Source organism: Pongo pygmaeus, chromosome 3, assembly GCF_028885625.2.
Source record: "Pongo pygmaeus isolate AG05252 chromosome 3, NHGRI_mPonPyg2-v2.0_pri, whole genome shotgun sequence".
In the NCBI taxonomy this organism is placed as follows: Eukaryota; Metazoa; Chordata; class Mammalia; order Primates; family Hominidae; genus Pongo; species Pongo pygmaeus.
This window is the reverse complement of record NC_072376.2, coordinates 101,073,189-101,093,547: the sequence shown is the minus strand read 5'-3', so window position 1 is coordinate 101,093,547 and position 20,359 is coordinate 101,073,189. Positions and strand designations below refer to the sequence as shown.

Sequence of the window (20,359 nt, the reverse complement as noted above, 5' to 3'; positions counted from 1 at the left end):
TCACCTAAGGCCTGGCAGTAATGAATGAGTCAGACTTTTATAAAAATAGAGGCTATGGCCGGGTGTGGTGGATCACGCCTGTAATCCTAGCACTTTGGGAGGCCGAGGAGGGTAGATCACTTGAGGTCAAGAGTTCAAAACCAGCCTGGCCAACATGGTGAAACTGGTCTCTACTAAAAATACAAAAAAAATTACCCAGGCATGGTAGCGGACGCCTGTAATCCCAGCTACTCAGAACGCTGAGGCAGGAGAATTGCTTGAAACCAGGAGGTGGAGGTTGCAGTGAGCCAGGATCACGCCATTGTACCCCAGCCTGGGCGACAAAGCAAGACTCCATCTCAAAAAAAAAAAAAAAAAAAAAAAAGAGGCTGTAACTATACAGGTGCTTTTTCTTGGTTGTTTAAGTGATATGGTAACAGGGTAAGCATACGATTTGATCAGCCTCTGTATCTAAATAATCATCTCTGGTTAATAGTTTAAGTAAATGTGCATAGGTTTCAGTTTCAAAAGAAAGAGCAACATCTTCTTAAGTAATGTTTACTTTCCTTTTTCTTTGTGATCTTACACTTTTCATGCATACCTATCCCTCTTTCCAGTTGTTTAAACTTTAACCTGCCCTGCCTCTCTAATAGTATGCTACTTCACTTCCTTCTCATCAGTGTGTTGTTTTCCAGGCCCAAGGTGTTGATTACAATAATAAAAATCAGTTACATATATCATATACTATATTTACAAGAGAAAACTAAATTTCATGTTAAATTTCACAGGAAAATTAAAGTTGGATACTATTGAATAATACTATTCAATACTAGTTTCTAGGGGAAATAAATACTTAAAACTCTACTACTTATGCACAAAAACTGATTATCCTCCACAGAGTCAGTGCCTTTTGTATTTTGTTTTATTGACATCTTGAAGAAACAAAGAAAAACCTCAGCTTTCCTCAGGATTTGTCTGTAATACACACTCTGAGGCTGGGTCTAAAATAAGTCTAAGGCAGCAGTTCCAAATTACGCCAGATGGTAGCACTAAGCCACCTTCTTCAGGCACCTGACCTGGAAAATAGCTAATCATCAGCTTTAGCCGTCCAGCCTACGGCCTTGGGCTCCACCCAGGACCTTTTCCAACCTAATCATAGAATCAGAATGACTAGAAGGCAAATACTTTGTGTACTTAAAGACAGCTAAGTATCAAACTAATAGAGAAAGTTTCCAAGACGGAAAGAGCCCCTGCTTTTCACAGTTGCGCATTTTCTTCCCAGTCAATTCTGACTCCTTTTTCATCATTAACAGCCCATTCCCTTGCTCCTCCAGGACAGTATAAGGATCCATGCACCACTCTGAGCTGGTCCTGTTGAAATGCTTGCTGAATAAAAGCAGGAAGGGTGGGGAAGGAGAAGAGAAGAGAGGAGAGAAAGCACAGGGGAAGGAGTGCAGCACTGACAACAAATCTGTGGAGTTTTTTCAGACTGAATTCCCCCAGCAAGGAAGAGTGGAAGGAATTCGAGCCCTGTCACAGAAACCTGGATCCACACTCTACCTTCAGGCAGAAAGACAATGTCACACTGTCTTTATCCACTACAGTGATGCAGGAGACAATGAGAGGGAAATTTTGGTGTCATGTCATAAGCAGATTACAAATAATAAAATACATCTGAAAATTGTGGTATCTCTTACATACATATATATACTCAATCACATCAAACAAAGAATCCCACCAAGTTCTCAAATACCCAGCATTTGTTGCCACTTAACAAGGAAGAAAAGAAATGGAAAATCAAATAATGCCAAAGTAAGCACAAACTCCCTAGGCATCCTTTACAGTGTTTCTGGAACAAGTACAAATATAAATAAATAATTTCAAATTATAAATTAGAACTCCATAATTCCAGGAGAATTGTTGGCACTTCAAGGGAGCCAAATGGAGACAACTTCTTCCAGATTTAGTTTGCTTATTTTAGAAATAACACAGGATTGGTAGAAACAAAGAGTAACATTGCTCTTTACGTTGTAATTACTTGTTAAAATAAATATTGGTTCGCTATTATTCCTTCCTGGAAATAAGAGTCACAAGAAAAATTTTACCTCGTATTTGGAGCAAAGTACAAAAGTTTGGTCTCCTCCAGAGAAGATCTGCTTAACGATATGATATTTAAAGCGATCTGTCAAAAAAAAAAATTCCGAAAGCATATTTTTCATTAATTGAAATTTCTCCTTGATCCCCTTTTCTACTGTTGCAGAATACACTTCAGAGTGGGCACCTATTCATTTTAATTGTGTCACAGAAGTAAGAAATCTTCTCCTCCAGCTCACTGCCTAGGACTGTTTCTACTTCAATTAAAAATAAATATATAAAATGGTATCCTCCACCCTAACTCTTCTTCTGCCCCTCCCCAACTGCCAGTGAATCCTGACCTAGTTTCTCTTTTTCATTCTAACTCTGTCATGCCACTGACCTGAAATTTGAAATGGTAACATTTCTTTATGGTAACAAATAATTCAGCATGTGAGTGTGCTGGGCCCAGGCCCCATCAGGACGAATCTTGCCATGGAAGGACCTCCATTTCCTGCTCCCTGCTTTACCTCCCATCACCCTGTGTCCACGGTGACATTCTCCCACTACCACGTTGCCTTTATTTCTAATACAGCACACTATTTCACATCTCGTGCCTCCTCCCTCTGCTGTCCCTAGCACATGGGATTCTCCATGAATGTGCCCACCGAGAGCATAACCTGAATGTGCCTCTGGAACTGCACCTTGGTGGTGCTCACACCAACTCCCTCACAGTCCTCTACACCTGGCTAACTCCAAATCATCCTTCGAGGCACAGCTCAAACTTCCTCTAACCACAATACTCCTCCATGCCTTCCTCTGTGCTCCCACATTACCAAGAGGGTTCCTAAAACCATGTCATTTACATAACCGACATTTACCTGCTTATGTTATAAAATCATTTTGGCAAACATCCAAGCACAAATTTAGGACCATGGAAGTCAGGTTATAATTCAACTTCAAAAATTTGTGGTTTCGAAATAACCAAAAAACACTTGAGTTGGTAAACTTTCTAAATAAATGTATTCCATATGTGAGTACAATGTCTTGGAGAAAAGAATTTACAAATTACAGAGAAAAGGACACAAAGCCATTCTTTTGCTTTTGGGAACATCACCCAAACAAAATCTTGTTTATTTATATTTTAAGTTGCACTACATTTCAGATGCTCATATATTCATTCCAAAAATGTCTACTGAGTGACAAGTTCATGCCAGGTCCTGTGCTATATGCTAGGTTTACAAAAAGGAAAAGTTTGTCTGTGTCCTTGAGTTTCTTATAATCCAGTACTAAAATTTATGATAGTTACTGTTTCAAACAAATTCCTGATCAAGCCATAAGTGTGTCACTTTATCGACTTCAAAATCAAAATTAATTATTAAATTACACTTCCTTTTAATGATTCTCTAGCTCCATTTCAGCCTCAGATTTATTATTTCAAGGTGAAGCAGTCATTCAATATTAATGACTGCCTTACCTTGATTTCCAATGAAACCAAGACTGCTATTTAACTATTTTTTAACGGAAGAAAAAAAATGGCATAAAAAGAAATCACATCATGTTATATACCAAAACGCCAGCAGCAAAGTAGAGGTAACATAGTACACAGGATTTAGAATGACCTCGGTTTAAATCCTGCCTCCAGAATCTGTGTGATCTTGGGCAAATTACTTGACCTCCTTAAGACTTTGTTCCCTTACCTCTAACATGGGGATAATAACCACTAACTAGTTCTTAGGTTATTTTGAGTGCTTTGCATAGTAATGAAACGTCATTAAGCATTCAATACACGCGAACTGTCATTATTAGCAACAACAATAAAATGTATACACCACCACCAAGGTCTGTGGAAACAAAATAACTGGTGTAGTTTGAATGTATGTTCTGGTCAAAACTCATGTTGAATTGCAGTAACCCCCAATGTTGGAGGTGGAGCATGGTGGGATGTGTTTAGATCATGAGGGCGGATCCTTCATGAATGGCTTGGGCCATCCCCTTGGTGATAAGTGAGCTCTTGCTCTGAGTTCACATGAGATCTGGTGGTGTAAAATGTATGGCACCTCCCCTCCACTCTTTCTCTTGCTCCTGCTTCTGCCATGTGAAGTGTCTGCTCCTTCTTTGTCTTCTGCCATGACTGTAAGATTCCTGAGGCCTCCCCAGAAGCCAAGCAGATGGCTGTATCATGCTCCCTGTAGAGCCTGCAGAACTGTGAGCCAATTAAAACTCTTTTCTTCATAAATCACCCTGTTTCAGGTGCTCTTTATAGCAATGCAAGAACGGCCTAACACAACAGTATTTCCTGCTTTATTTATTCTCTAGGATCTCAACTATACAGCTTCATGCATAGTAAGTATTGAAATTATTAATTGATGTTAAAAAATACCTTATCTTCATTCCCTCCAAAAGACCTCAAAGTAAGTAACAGATACATATTCTGTAAACAACTGTTTTCATCACTTAAAATACCATTAAATTCCAGAGACAATCATTCTTACCAGCTCGGGCTGAAAGCTGGCCACTGTGGGCAGCCCAGTAACCCTTGACAGGGGATGGACACTTAACATTACAAGTGTGCCCAGTTCCTAATTGACCTCTTGCTCCACAACCAAACGCATAGATGAGTCCGGAAGAAGGCACGAAGGCTAGGGTATGTTGTCTGTGAAAAAATAATTTAACTCATCAGCATAGTTTCTACTAATGTGGATGTACACTCTGACTCTGACTTTTAACTTCCCCATGTGCACAGCACAGGGTGCTCCTATAGAGCCTTCCCCATGTTAACACGTGACTCTTCTTGCAGCGGCTGCTCTCCATAATACTATCCTCTAACACTCTAGATCATGAGGAGGGTGGCAAGTCAGGAAAGAGCTGAATGATCTGCTGCATGTGGCCTCTAAGATGAAGGGAGAGAAGCAGGGTAGACTCAGGCAAAAATCTCCAAGAAGTTCTTTGGGACTCTCTCACTTTTCCTTTCTTTATCCCTTCCCCACATCCTGCTACTCTTTATCCCAAAAGAAGCCCAATGTCTCCGTGTTGCTCTGCTTATCTAAAACCCTTCCTTGCCACACTCTACCAAGGTCTTTCTCCACATTTTACCATAGGCGTGCATGCAGTTAAGATCTCTTAAAATGACGGTGACTAGGTATAATCACATTCTTCATCACTACAAAGATAAGACCAATTTCTGGGTCCTAGTGAATACAAGCAAGCTTTGAGGAACACTCACCTGCCACAAGCAATCTGAGTTACTTCACTACCCATCAGCTCTAGAACTCTTCTAGGATTAACCTCATCATTCATGGAGTCGTGTCCAAGTTGCCCATAGGAACCAGCGCCAAAGGTAAACACACCTCCACTCTAACAAGGAACAAACACCATAGGACTTCACTGTATCTTTAAGGGTACACCTCTAAAACCTGTATACAAAATGCCTATCACAACAATGTGCACAAGAGCACTACATTCACTTGACACTTGGCCAAAATCACTTTGTAAGGATGTTCATTAAATAGAAAAATAATAAAAAGGGAATTTCAGACTGCATCTTTATGGAACAAAGATAGCACTGCTCAAAGGAATGTATGCCTTCTGTAAATTTTTAAAATTGTTTAAAAGTACAATGATGTGTTAGGAAGCAAAATTTTAAAAAAGGAGAAACAAGGAGCTAGGCTAAATGAGATGATTTTACATGATCATTCACATATAAGAAATTAAGTGCTCTACAAATTCCTTGGTAAGTAAGCTGTTTTTTTAACAGCTGTATTTAAATAAATGTTAAGGCATTTTATCAAAGTGAACCTAGAATAATATTTGTTCAATATAAAAATACATTTTCATTCTCTCTAGAATGTATTTAGAAGCAAAAGAAACACGATTATTTTAAAACATTAATAAATTGCTGTTTCTTTTTTACATATTTAAATGACTTGTTTTAAAGGAACATAGGACATCATTTTATATATATTATATATAATATATAATATATATATAAAATAACAAATAAAAATAACAAAGTGCTATCTTTGTTCCATAAAGAACCAAGGAATTTATACATATAAATATATATATAAAATGTAGATTTATATATATTTAAATCTACATTTTATATATAAATATATACATTATATTTATATATATAATCTACATTTTATATATATATATAATCTACAAGATTACCAAAGAGGATAACAGAGACATACAAAAAAGTAATCTTTTCCTATTCCTTTGGAAAACAACAAACCCACATAAAAGACAGCATTCAAGTTCAAGCCACAATACTGTAATCAATCATACACCATCACTACACTAACATAATCAAGCAATTCTAATCACCCATCTTATCCCCAGCACCAAAGCAGCATACCCTGAGCTCCTTACCTTTGTGAGAACTGCTGTGTGTTCTTCTCCACAACTAATATAGACAACTTTTTGCGTGCGTAAGAGTTTTACATGGCATGGAGATTCTCGATCTAGAATAAATTAAATATCAGAATATCACTACCATTTGCCTTTAAGATGAAATATACACAACTATCTTGGCATGAATTTTGGATTCCTGACGCATGTTCAGTTTCCTGCCTGCATCTGTACTTCGATATCCAACAGACTTGTCAGTTTTAATTTACCTAAAACCTACCTCATGGTTTCCCTGCACTCTCCAACCCTGCCCACTCTCCAGCTCACTTTACTACACACAGTTCTTTCTCCCCATTTCAGAAACAGTCATTTTGCCCTTCCGGCTGTTCCTTTATCTCAAACCACACATCCAACAGTGAACAAAACCAACTGGCCTCATCTTCAAAATACGTTTAAAATCTGACTTTACTCCCACAACCTCCGAGCTGGTCTTGCAGCTTCCCCCTGGACCCACTACAGCCAAAGCCAAAGTGGATCACGCTTCTCCTCCAAACCCTCAGGGTCTTCCCCTCTCACTGAGAAAACCAGCTAAATCCTCACCCTGCCCCTCAGGGCCCTGCATAACTGGGTCTACACGACCTCTCTGACCTGCAGCTATGCTACTTTTCCCCTTCTCTCCAACTACATCTCTTCCCACATGAGCACCTTTGCACACCCAGTTCTGACAGGAACATTTTTCACCCAGACATCTACATGTCCCATCTCCCACCTGATTTCCTACAGGTTCTGCTCAAACATTTTCTATCAGAGGGGCCCTTCCTCACCACCTTATGTAAAGCAGGAAGCTGCACTCTCAAACCCTGTGTATTTACTGGTTTTGTTGCACCTCCACTCACTAGAATACAGTCTCCACTAAGATGAGGATGTTCTCTATTTTGTTCACTGCTGCTCCCTTAGTATCTCACATGGGGCTAGCACATAGTAGATCCTCAAGAAGCATGTGTTAAATGAATGTGCTTTTAGACTAAATACATACATATGAATGGTTTACCTACCTTTTTCATCACTGAGCCCTAGCTGTCCTGCATTATTCATCCCCCAGCCAAAAACAGCTCCTGAGAGAGACAGGGCAAAGCTGTGAGCCCCTCCGGCAGCCACCTGAGCCAGTGGGATCCCCTCCAGGGACCTCACCCTCTGCGGGCTGGCTTGGGAGGGGAACTCCTTCCCTAAGCCAAGCTGCCCATGGCTGTTCTTTCCCCAGGTGAAGAACTGGCCATCTGAAATAACAGGATAACTGGTATTACCATAAAATGATACATGCTCCACACACAAAAATAATCTAGTTATTAGGGTCATTTGCCAGTTGCCCCCCAACACCAAACCCACCCAAGAGCAAAAGAACAGAGATACTTCATGCTGTCGGACTGCCAAAACCAAAACTCCCAAGTGATATAACGGAGAGGTAAGCTGAGTCTTACTGCCCTTCAAAGGCTATTAAAATTTATACACAGAAAATATTAAATGTATAAGTAAATTCCATTTCGAACAGGCCAATTACCAGGCTTAAGCAAGATCACACTAGTTCTGACCACACTAAGACTACGAGATGCAAGACTTCGGGAGGTCCAGCTATGACCACTTGGTCTACTCTGCAGATAATCAAGCAGGACACATAAGTGCAGATTTATTTAGGTTTCTCCAACTCCTTCTTTTCCATTCATTTGGGAGCTTGATAGTGGAATGTAGCTTGAGAGCTGGCTGTCGCTAAGAAAAATCAATCTTCTCCATGCTCAGAACACCTAGGTATGGTCTTGCCCCCTGCTCATCTTCCCCTGTGAAAGTTGGAGCAGCAATGATGACCACCTACTTCATCATCCACACCCTGAGAAAAGGATGAGCTATGCAAAGCCCATCTGAGAACTGTCACTGTCCAACAGCAATGCATAGACCCTAACCAGTTAATTCAAAGTTTTGAGTTAGATAATATCACAGAAAAAGACAAAGAGAAATGTTTTCAAAATTAACATAGCATTAGCATATGTTTAATGTTACTTTACCAGACGCAAGAGCCAAGCAATGCCAGTTGCCACAGGAAACTTGTAATATTGTTTGCTGGTTCAGTTTTTGTATTAACCTAAAACAGAAAAGGCTTTCTTTTTCAGATAGATACTCACACACAAACACAATTATCAGAAATATTCCCAATTAAATAAAATATCAGTAATAAATAACATCATCTTGCCTAAAAGTCTTTTTAAGGCCAGGCACAGTGGCTCATGCCTGTAATCTCAGCACTTTGGGAGGCCAAGGTGGCTTATCACCTGAGGTCAGGAGTTCGAGACCAGCCTGGCCAATATGGTGAAACCCATCTCTACTAAAAATACAAAAAAAAAATAGCCGGGCGCTGTGGCACATGCCTGTAATCCCAGCTACTCGGGAGGCTGAGGCAGAGAATTGCTTCAACAATTCCCCATCACCATTACTCTTGTCACAATCAGTTGCAGAAAAGAAGCAGGTCAGAAGAACAAAGATAGATAATAGAGAAATTGTACCCTTGAGGTGGGGAAGAGGGGGTCCATATAGTGCAAGCACATACTGTATTTTACCTACTTGTCCCCTTCTATCCTCCCCATAACCCTGTAAGGTACACAGTAAGTAATTCCATTTTTAAGTTAGGAAACTGAGGCTTAGAAAAGTTAACCTGCTCAAGGTCATTCACCTTACAAGTAAAAGAGCCAGTACTGGAATCCAAGGCTTGTTTGATATCAAAGCTATGTTACTTTCCACAATACAAAGGTATAAATTAATGAATTTATTTCAATTAACTTACAATAGAAAACTATATACAAATCAAAGTCTTGAAAGTCATCCATAACTTGAAAATGAATAATGAATATTAAGCTACTACTGTAGCACAGATTTCTTCATTTTTCAAAATGAAATGCCGTTAAAAACCTTAATTGTGTTTTGGTCATCAACAAATGAAATATTTTTGACATTAATGTTATAAATATTTTCCCTAACATTACACACAGCATAACATCTAGCACTTCTTTTTTCTTACTGCCACTCTTCCTCTCCCCACAAAATTAAATTAATTTTTGGAAGAAATGAATCTAAGACATTACCTGTCCTAAATCAGGAACTGAATCAAATCTCTTACCTCCACGGTCCTCTTATTTAACACAACTTTTGATTAAAGAGACAAAAATCTAAGAAGGGCAAAAAAGAAGAGGAAGAAGAATATGCTGTTCTTTAAAGGGGACGATAATTAGGCAGAGGAGAGGCCATTTATTAAATTTGTACTCAGCAATGTATGTGACAGGCACTCCTAGCAATGGTGATGCTAAAATAAATCATCCAATTATCCTGCCATTAATAGCTCACATCTTTGTAGTAAAAACAGATATTAAATAAACAATTACAAAGAATGTGTACTACAGTAGTGGCATGTGGAACATTTGTAGCACAAAGGAGTAAGAATCAAATAAAGGAAATAAAATGGCAGCTCTTTGATCATTAAGAACCTTCAACAAACTGAGACAACACCACTAAAAAGTCCATTTGAAAGTAACTTCAATATTTGGGATGTTCTCTTAGTGGCAACTATTAGATACTTAGCTAAATCATCTAAGGTTTAGATTTAAGTAAATCTTCAAGAGACTCAAAACCTACTGTATTAATATTTTTGCATTAAAGAATCTATGTATATCTGGTATTTTAGCTGTTTGTAATGCTTAAGGTGATTTGGCCTATCAGAGTAACAGGTCAGCTTTGTGATTCTATTTTAAAGTACTTAATTGGTAATTCGGACTTGCAATTTTCAGTTGAAGGTTAATAAGCCTATGCTGTGAAAGATGTCTTTTTCATTCAAACATTTATCGACTGCCAGGCACTCAGCAAGCAACCAGGCTACTAGAATAAATAAAGTACAGTTCCCAACCGACTCACATTTTTGAAACAGAGACGGACACTTCTATAAATAATTGCAACTTTTGTGACAAGTGTTTTAATAGTATAAGGCACAGGAGTGGCACAAAGGAAATAGCAATTAAATGAAGAAAACAGAAGAAAAACAAGGAGTCTAACAAATCAACAGCAGAAAATAGCATTTAAAACGACTGACATTTGAAAACCTTCTTACCTGGGCACTGCCACAGAATCTTCAGTAGTCATGAGTCCTAGCTGACCATCACTCCCTGCACCCCAAGAAAACAGCTGGCCTCGGTCACTGAGGGCCAGACTGTGGGACTCGCCACATGCCACATGAATGATGTGCTGATCTGCCAGAGCTCCAATTTGTTCTGAAAGAGACAAATTGGAGGAGAAAAATGTACAACCCAGAAACAGGAATACTGCTACCATTACACAGGATTATCTTCCTAGGCGGTTTTATTTTTTAACAAGAACCACTTAATCTGAATATTTATAGAAATTATAAATTTCACATATTTCTAAACTCTATCAATTTACATTCGGAGACCCGGGGTAACACACATAACTATAGTAGCACACATATCCCAGATGTTCCCTGAACCTATACAGCCATGTGCCTGGTGCTTCTCTCTCCAGGGAGAAGCCTGTACTATTCGGAGATGTTCTATCCAAGAGGCCTAAATGTTGAGTGGAAATGAAACATATTCCTAAAAGTAGCGGGAGTGAGTGAAACTCTGCCTGGAACAATGAGACCCTCTCCCCCCACATACAAACACACTCAGAATTCTAAACAACTTTCTCCCCTCAATTCTGGAACACAGTGTTGTATGTATCCAGCCAGGAAACAGAAGGATCTCTCTCTGGGAAAACTGGCCCAAAAGACAAGATCCACAGATAGTGACATTTGTGCATCCCTCAATGAAATGTCTAGCTTCCCATCAATCAACAAGAATCACCCATACACACACAGCTCCACTCACATTTTAGCACCTCACCCTTAAATGTAAAAGGCCAGACAAGGATCACCCTATGTGTGAGGAAAACTTAAACATGAAAGGCAAAGAGCAACACAAACAGAAGGAAATGAACTCTGAAAAAACAGATCATGCAGGGAGCAAAGTTTCTTAAAAGTCTTTTGAGAAATCAAAGAAGATATTTCCACTCATGAACTAGAAAGAGAGTGCTATAGGAAAGTATTATTCAAAAAACAAACCAACAGAAATATCTTGGAAACCAAAAATGTGGCAGCATAAATTCAAAAAAAAAAAACCTTCAAAAGCAGGATTGAAAGTTAGAAATGAAGAGATTTTCTAGGAAATAGAAGAAAAAAGCAAAGAGAAAATCAGAAGGGGAAAAAAGATAAGAAATTAGAGGATTGTTCCAAGAGGTCCAACATCCAGAAAGAGAATGGAGAAGACACAAGATATAAACATTTCAAAAAAATCACAAGAAAATTTCACACTGAAAGGATCTATTAAGTGCCCAGAATAATGACCAACAAAATACCTACTGTAGAACCCTTCATCTTGAAATTTCAGAATAACAAGAAAGAGTCTAAAAGTTTCTAGAAAAGAACGTGTTTATATACAATAGAACAGGGATCAGAATGGCATCATACTGCTCAGAAGCAACACCGAAAACTCTAAGACAATGGAGGGATGCCCTCACAATTCTGAAGGAAAGTAACATCCAATCAAGAATTCAATACATCAGCTGTGAATGAAATGTGAGGCAAGGGGAGCAAAAGGGCAGTTCTGGAGCATGTAAAGCTCTCAAAATATTTTACCTCCCATACTGCTTTTCTCAGAAAGCTACTGGAAGATATGCCTCCAAAACAAAGAACTCGGGATTTAGGAACCAGAAATCTTACACAGCCAGGAAGGAGGTGAAGAACCTTTCCAGACAGCTATGTAGCATGCCTACAAAGCAAAGGTGGAGGGATGTCTCCAAGGTGAAAAAGAAAACACTATTTAAAAGAGTTTTAGAGCATTATGAGTTTTATAATTCTACCAGAGATACAGAGGTTACTGTGGGGAAAAAAAATTTAAAGTCAGTAACTTCAGGGAAAACTAAATGATTTATGAGAAAGAAAAGCAATCATGGTACATGCAATCATAATAACCAAACAAAAATACTTTCCATAGTTAATAATTGTCAAATTTTATTTAAAAGATTAACTCTTTGGGGAAGGATGAGTGTCTGGTGGTGAGGAAGAGGAAAGGGTGGGTAGAGAATATAACAGAACTCTAATCTTTGCCAGTGTGAAGTTTCCAGATTATGTCCAATATTGAAAAAAAATAAAGAAATAATATTACAAGCATGTTATTTAGAAACATAAAGGTAAGCAGCAAAAAAAAAAAAAAAAGCTAAAGAGTTGAAATGATAGGGAGTGAGATTCAAGATAAGGACAGGTGAGGCAGGGAACTGTTATTTAACCTGAACACAGTTTGCATAAATATATTCCTTCAAAACAATAACAACTTTTTTAACTGAAAATATGCTCATGCCAGAGAAATTACCATAATAAATAGAAAGATTCTGTAATTCCTATTGTTCCCATTGTCCATCTTCTTTAACCTCTGCTCACTACTTACTTCCCAACTCAGCCTTGCACCAGGCACAAAGAATAGTCCTATCTTTACCTTGCAAAAATGTAAGGAACGCTATCAAAGGAGCCCAGGTGGCTCAGACTCCACTCTAACCAAATTTCCTCCTTGTACCAATTCCAGGACTTGGACGGCTTTTCTGTTCTCTAGGCCTGGGACCTAGCCTGATGCCTTATTCACAACTGAGGCCTGTCTCTTGGTACCTAACCTTCCTGCTACTAACTAGCAGCCTTACCTGTCTGAATGTTAGTATATGGCCTAACACAACACTAAATTTTCCCCACTATCCTGACAGGACACTGTCGCACTGATCTGTCTGCCGTTTTCTTTCCCTCAGTCTCTCAATAGCATCCCTTTCTTGATCTTGTCTTTACTACAGCTTAGTAGCCTCAAAAGGGAACACCTGGATTCCAATGACCATTGACTCCCAGTCACGTCAATCTCTAGGCAAACCAATTCCTGTCCCATCACTCACCAGCCCCACCTGAGCTCCTTTGATAGCATTCCTTACAGGGACATTTTTGCAAGGTAAAGGACTATTATTTGTGCCTGGTGCAAGGCTGAGTTGGGAAGCAAGTAGTGAGTAGAGGTTAAAGAAGATGGACAATAGCAACAACTGGAAATCCAGCTACCCTCACCACAACAATAAAACCTGCAGCCACAAAGGTAGAAATACTGTTCAGCAATGCAAATGTTGATGGAGAACCAAACCACTGATTACACAAGTCTTACTTATTCTATTTCTTCTAGCCAGAAAACTGCGCTCGTCTAATTCAGGCTGGAGATCTGTCACTGTGGAACTATAATCCCTCTTCTAGAATCTACCCCCTAGGTCAGCCCGGTGTGCTGATGAATGCCTCATTCACTCCCCTCTCTGAAGACACCCCTGCCCCACTTGGGCACATTCAGGGGGAAGTGCCCTCTGATTCATTTTCACATGCAGTCTCTTCTGATTCATTCCGTCAAGACTATACACTATATTTTGCAGATGATGATGGAACCTCAACCCACACATTAAAATAACTAAACACACTGAAGAAGCATTTGGTATTTTTTGAGGATAAAAGTACACTTTCTCTTTGAACTTTTCACAGCAACACTTTAAAGTTTTTTAAACTCTTTAGTAATGTTTCCAGTTCTGAACAAGTCATGGTAGGTAGGGCAGCACAGTGGCCAATGTGGAGTGCTGCTTACAGCAAGTCAGCAGTTCAGCTGGACTTGCATTATTAGGGTTAGTTCTACTTAGCTCTTGAGCCCATCATAATTTTTTAATGTTTTTTGAGTTAATAGTAAATTTGTCATTTAACCACCAAAAGATGATAACTGAGAAGAATGATATGAGTCTAGGGGGTAGATGGATGATGCAGATTCTTAAGCCTTGCAACAACCCTGTGAGGCAAGGGCACAGGGTTGTTGTCCTCAGCTCAGAAAGAGGATGTAATTTGGCCAAGGCTCACAACTAATGATTGGTGGAACTGGGATGGACACCAGGTCTGTCTGACTTCAAAGCCCATTATACTTAACTAAGCTATATTGTCTTTCCTCTGGAAAAGAATTAGATAGATTTTAAATTGGTAAAAGTAACCTACAAAGTGAATACCCTATTTATGGATAATGGAAAACTAACTTTTTCCTCATCGTCTGTTCACATGAGAAACACATCCAATGGCTTACAGTTAATAATATCAGCATCTGGGTAGAAAGGACAGTAGTTCCCCCGTATCTGAGGTTTTGCTTTCCAGAGTTTCAGTTGCCTGCGATCAGTGCAGTGAAAAAATATTAAGTAGAAATTTCCAGAAATAAGCAACTCGTAAGTTTTAAATTGCATACCATTCTGAGTCATGTGATGAAATCTCTCACTGTCGCGCTCTGCCTGGGACATGAACCATCCCTTTGTCCAGCGTATCCATGCTGTATATGCTCCCTGCCTGTTAGTCCCTTAGTAGCTGCCCCCGTTATCAGATTGAAAAAGCATAGTATATATAGAATTTGGTACTATCCAAGGTTTCAGGTATCTAGTGGGGGTCTTGGAACACATCCCCTGCAGATAAGGAGGGACTACTATATACAGTATATACAAAATTAGTGATTAACAGTTGGCACTAAGTTTTTAATAAAACTACCATAAAATAAATGTAAGCAGTTGGTAGTACAAAGAGGGTTAAACTTTCACCACTTAGATGTCTCCTTTCTGCTTTTCCACAAATTGTCAACTCTACAATTATACTTTTTTTCATAGTAGAAAACAAGACAGAGACATACTGTAGGAAACCCAGTTCTTCATCCTACCATTCTGCACATTCTAAGTCCTCACATTCACCCTAACTCTTGATTTCCTGTTCCCACTGAACTCTTACCCTCCTGCACATCTTTCCTCCTGCTGCTATACTCTGCTCTCCGGACTGCTTTTTCTCCAAAATACTATCAGCCCAGTCTGTGGGGTGCAGCAGACTTTTATTGAAAGTCTGGGTGATGGAGATACACTGTATCTCAGCAAACCACTCAAAACAAAATATTATACATCCAAGTTCCTCTGCAGTTCCCAACACAGAAGATGGCCTGGTATCTAATTTTCATCCTAAAGTCTCCCTGCCTCCCACAACATGACTAAGCTCTCTTTCCCTCATTTTGTTTGTTTCTGTATCTGAAAGGTCCTTTTCCAAAGCCATATTCCAATTTCTTTCTTAATTAATTACTTTGGTCTAAACATTTTGGGGTATCTGGACTATTTCCATAAGAGATATTCTATCTTGTTTCTGAGCCAAGGCACTGAAACCAGAGTCAGCTTTAAAAAATGTTTAATTATCATAGAATAAACTTGACCTTTTTTTGGTGTACAAGTCTATGAATTCAAACACATGTGACTACCACCACAATCAAGATACAGAACAGTCCCATCACCCCAAAAATGTTCTTCATGCTATTCCTTATAATTGCATCCTCTCCTCATCCTTAACCCCTGACAACAACAATCTGTTTTCTCTCACTATAGTTTTGAGTTTTTTATACTTTCATGTAAATGGAATCATATAGTGTCTAACTCTTTGAAACTGGATTGTTTTACTCATGATGCCTCTGAGATTCAATTAAGCGGTTGCATGTATCAACAGTTTGTTCCTTTTATTGGTGAGGAGTATTCCACTGTATAATGGATGAACTACAGAGCACTGTTCCCAGTTTTTAGTGATTATAAATAGAGATGCAATGAACATTCATATACAGCTTATTGTATGACAATAAGTTTTCCTAACACTGGAATAAATACCTAGGTGTGAGATTGCTAGGTTATGTGGTAAATATATGTTTATTTAAAAAAAAGAAAAAAAAAACCTGCCAAATCATTTTCTAGAATGGCCATCCCATTTTGCATTAACACCAGCAATTATGAGAGTTCCAGTTGCTCTGCATCCTTGCCAACACTTGCTATTATCAGTATTTAATTTTACCCATTCTAAGAAGTATAATGGTATTTCATCACGGTTTTAATTTGCATTTCTCTAGTGGCTAAAGATGTCAAACATCTTTTCATGTTCTTATTTGCCATCCATCCTCTTTGGATAAATGTCTGTTCAAAGTTCTTGCCAATTTTTAAAATTAAATTTTTATTTCACTATTGTTGAGTTGTTTTTTAAATATATTCTGGATACAAATCCTTTCTCAGATACATGATTTGCAAATAATTTCTCCCAGCCTGTAGACTGTCTTTTCATTCTCTTAACACACTCATAGATAAGTCTACTTTAACAACTTTTTCCTTTATGGATTATGATTTTGGTGTCATGTCTAAGAACTCTCTGCCTATCCTCAGGTTATGAAGAATTTCTCCTCTGCTTTCTTCTGAAAGCTTTATTGACTCACATTTTACATTGAGATCTGTGATTCATTTTGAGTTAATTGTTTTAAAAAGCTGTGAGATTCAGATCAAGGTTCTTTTTTTTAAGGTATGAATGTCCAAGTGTTCCACTACCCTTTGCTAAAAACAACTAACAAAATCCTTTCTATATGGAATCTCTTTTACATTTCTATCAAAAGTCAATTAACCACATTTGTGTGGATATATTTCTGGGCTTTATTCTGTTCTATTGGACTGCGTCTACACCCCTGTCAGTACCACATACCCTGAATTACTATACTTCTATAGTAAGCCTTAAAATCAGGTGATTCCTTCAACTTTATTCTTATTTTTCAAAATTGCTTCAGGTATTCTAGATCCTTTACCTTCCCATATAAACTTTATAATTGGCTTGTCTATATCTACAAAAAAAGAATCCTACGGGAAGTTTAGCTGAAATTGTGTTAAATCTGTAAGTCAACTTGAGAAGAACTGAAATATTTACTATAATACGTTAAGGGCCTTAATCCACGAACACAATATGCCTCTCCAGTTACAGAGGTCTTGGATTTCTTCTACCAGACTTTTGTAGTTTTCAGCATATAAATCTTATATATGTTTTGTTAAAGTTATACCTAAGTATTTTATTTGTTTGGAACTATTATAAATTGTATTTTTTATTCCAGTTTCCAATTGCATATTGTTAATATATAGATATAGTAGATTTTTGTGTATTGATCTTAAATCATACAAATTTAACTAATAGTTTTTTAATTTTCAATGTAGACACTGCAATTTTTAATAGAAAGAATTTTTTCTGAGAATAGAGACGGTTTTTTTTCTTCCTTTCCAATTTGTTTGCTTCCCCCCACCACCCACACACCCCCCGCCCCCATTCTTTCCTTATTACACTGGCTAGGACTTCTAGCATGATGTTGAATAGCAGTAGTGAGAGTGGACATCCTTGCTATGTTCAATGGTCTGAATGTTTGAATCCCCCAAAACCTATATGCTGAAATCACCCTCAAAGTGATGGTGTTAGGTATTGCAGCCTTTTGGGAAGTGATAAGGTCATGAGGGCAAAGCCCTCATGGTTGAGATTAGTGCCTTTATAAAAGAGACCATAGAGGGCTGGCTAGCTAGCCCCTTTCACTGTATGAAGATAGAGCTAAAAAGGTACCATCTATGAGGATGACAGTGCTCGGCAGACACCAAATCTGTTGGCACCTTGGCCTTGAAGTTTCCAGCCTCCAGAACTGTATAAAGAACTGTTTGTTCTTTATAAGCCAACAAGTTTTTGATATTTTTGTTATAGCACCCCAAATGAACTGAAAGAATGCAATCTTTCAACACTGTTTGACATAGCCATAAGATTTGTTGGTAGATGTCTTTCATCAGGTTGAAAAAGTTTTCTTCTACTTCTAGTGTGTTCCTCATGAGAGTTCTTATCATAAATGGATGCTGCATAATGTCAAATTCTGTTTTCTGTATCAACTGACACAACCATGTGAGTTTCTTCTTTAGACTGTTTTTCCTATTGTTTAAAGCAGATTTTATTTCATCAGTGTCATTTCTTATCTAAATGCTTGATAACATTTGGCAGAGAAACCACGTGAGTCTGGAGGTCTAGAGATTTCTTCCTTTCTTTTTTTTTTTTTTTTTTGAGACAGAGTCTCGCTCTGTCTGCCCCAGCTGGAGTGCAGTGGTGTGATCTCGGCTCACTGCAACCTCCACCTCCTGGGTTCAAGTAATTCTCCTGCCTCAGCCTCCCGAGTAGCAGAGATTACAGGCATGCACCACCATGCCCAAGTTAATTTTTTTTATTTTTAGTAGAGATAGAGTTTCACTAAAAATACAGTATGTTGGCCAGCCTGGTCTTGAACTCCTGGTCTCAAGTGACCTGCCCACCTCAGCCTCCCAAAGTGCTGGGATTACAGGCATGAGCACCGTGCCCAGCCAAGGGGAACTTCTTTTTAAGGCTTTAAACCATGAATTCTATTCTTTATAGTTATAGATAACCTATTTAGATTATCTATAGCATCTTGGTTGAGTTTTGATAGTTTCTGGTTTTGGAAGAATTGTCCATTTGATCCAAGCTGTTAAATGTATATAGAGAGAACTGTTGTCAGATTCCATTACAAAGCTTTTAATGTCTGCAGGGCCTGCAGGGTAATGATATCCTCTGTTTCACTGATACTGGTAACTTACGTTTTCTTTTGTTCTCTTTGACTCTCTGGCTAAAGGTTTATCATTTTATTGATCTTTTCAAAGAGCTAGCTTTTGGTTCCATTGATTTTCTCTATTCTTCTTCTATCTTCAATAACACTAATTTCTACTTTCATCATTATTTCTTTCCTTGTACTTACCTTCCATTTATTATGCTCTTAATACTTTTCTCATTTTGTAAGTGAAGGCTTAAATTATTGATTGAATACTTTTCTTTCTAAATAAGCTTTTAATGCCACAAAGTTCTCTCTAAGCACTGCTTCAAGCTACATCCCACAAATTTTGACAAACCATATTTTCATTTTTGTTCAGTTCAAAATATTTTTAAATTTCCCTTGAGACTTCCTCTTTGACCCATTGATTATTTATAAGGCTGCTGCTTAATTTTAATCTAAGAGTTTGAAGACTTTCTTGTTATTTTTCTGTTATTAATTTCTAGTTGAATTCCAGTATAGTGAGAGAACATACTTTTAATTATTGCAATCCTTTAAAATTTGTTCACGTTTGTGTTATGACTCAAAATATGGTCTATCTTGATGAATGTTCTATAGGCAGTTGAAAAAAGTGTGTATTCTGCTGTTGGATAGAATGTTCAATAAATATCAATCATATCTAGTCCGCTTGATGGTGCACTTCTATATTCTTGATGATGTTCTATCTGTTAGTTCTATTTATCACAAAAAAGAGTAAAAAGTCTCCAAACATAATTTTTAGATTTGTCTATTTTTCCTTTTATTTCTGTAAGTTTTTGTTTCAAGTATTTTGAAGCTCAGTTGTTAGGTATACACACATTTGGGATTCCTATGTTTTCCTGCTGAACTGATCTTATTTATTTATTTTTTCTCCTTTAAGTTCCAGGACACAAGTGCAGAACGTGCAGGTTTGTTAAATAGGTATACATGTGCCATGGTGGTTTGCTGCACCTATTAACCCGTCACTTGTTTTAAGCTCCACATGTATTACCTATTTGTCCTGATGCTCTCCCTTCCCTCGCTCCCCACCAAAAGGCCCCAGTGTATGTTGTTCCCCTGCCTGTGTCCATGTGTTCTCATTGTTCAACTCCCACTTATGAGTGAGAACATGTGGTGTTTGGTTTTCTGTTCCTGTGTTAGTTTGCTGAGAATGATGGCTTCCAGCTTCATCAATGTCCTGACAAAGGACATGATCTCATTCCTTTTCATGGCTGCATAGGATTCCATGGTGTATATGTATCACATTTTCTTTTTCCAGTCTATCATTGATGGGCATTTGGGTTGGTTCCATGTCTTTTCTATCATAAATAGTGCTGCAATAAACATACGTGTGCATCTGTCTTTTTAGTAGAATGATCTGTATTCCTTTGGGTATATAC

General features: G+C 38.1%; 1 protein-coding gene across 4 annotated transcripts in view; it reads right to left on the bottom strand.

Moving 5' to 3' along the window:
- HERC3 (HECT and RLD domain containing E3 ubiquitin protein ligase 3) overlaps positions 1 to 20,359 on the bottom strand; it is a 117,190-nt gene that overhangs the window by 49,350 nt on the left and 47,481 nt on the right. For 2 of the 4 annotated variants that reach the window (XM_054485351.2, XM_063663881.1), the window contains exons 4-10: positions 10,553 to 10,712; positions 8,466 to 8,542; positions 7,464 to 7,685; positions 6,430 to 6,521; positions 5,279 to 5,409; positions 4,548 to 4,708; positions 2,085 to 2,161 (exon numbers count right to left, since the gene is read on the bottom strand). In XM_054485351.2, the coding sequence (XP_054341326.1) occupies positions 2,085 to 2,161; positions 4,548 to 4,708; positions 5,279 to 5,409; positions 6,430 to 6,521; positions 7,464 to 7,685; positions 8,466 to 8,542; positions 10,553 to 10,712 (920 nt within the window). The remainder of the gene's footprint in view (positions 1 to 2,084; positions 2,162 to 4,547; positions 4,709 to 5,278; positions 5,410 to 6,429; positions 6,522 to 7,463; positions 7,686 to 8,465; positions 8,543 to 10,552; positions 10,713 to 20,359) is intronic. The other 2 variants (XM_063663882.1, XM_063663883.1) reach the window with 1 other exon arrangement.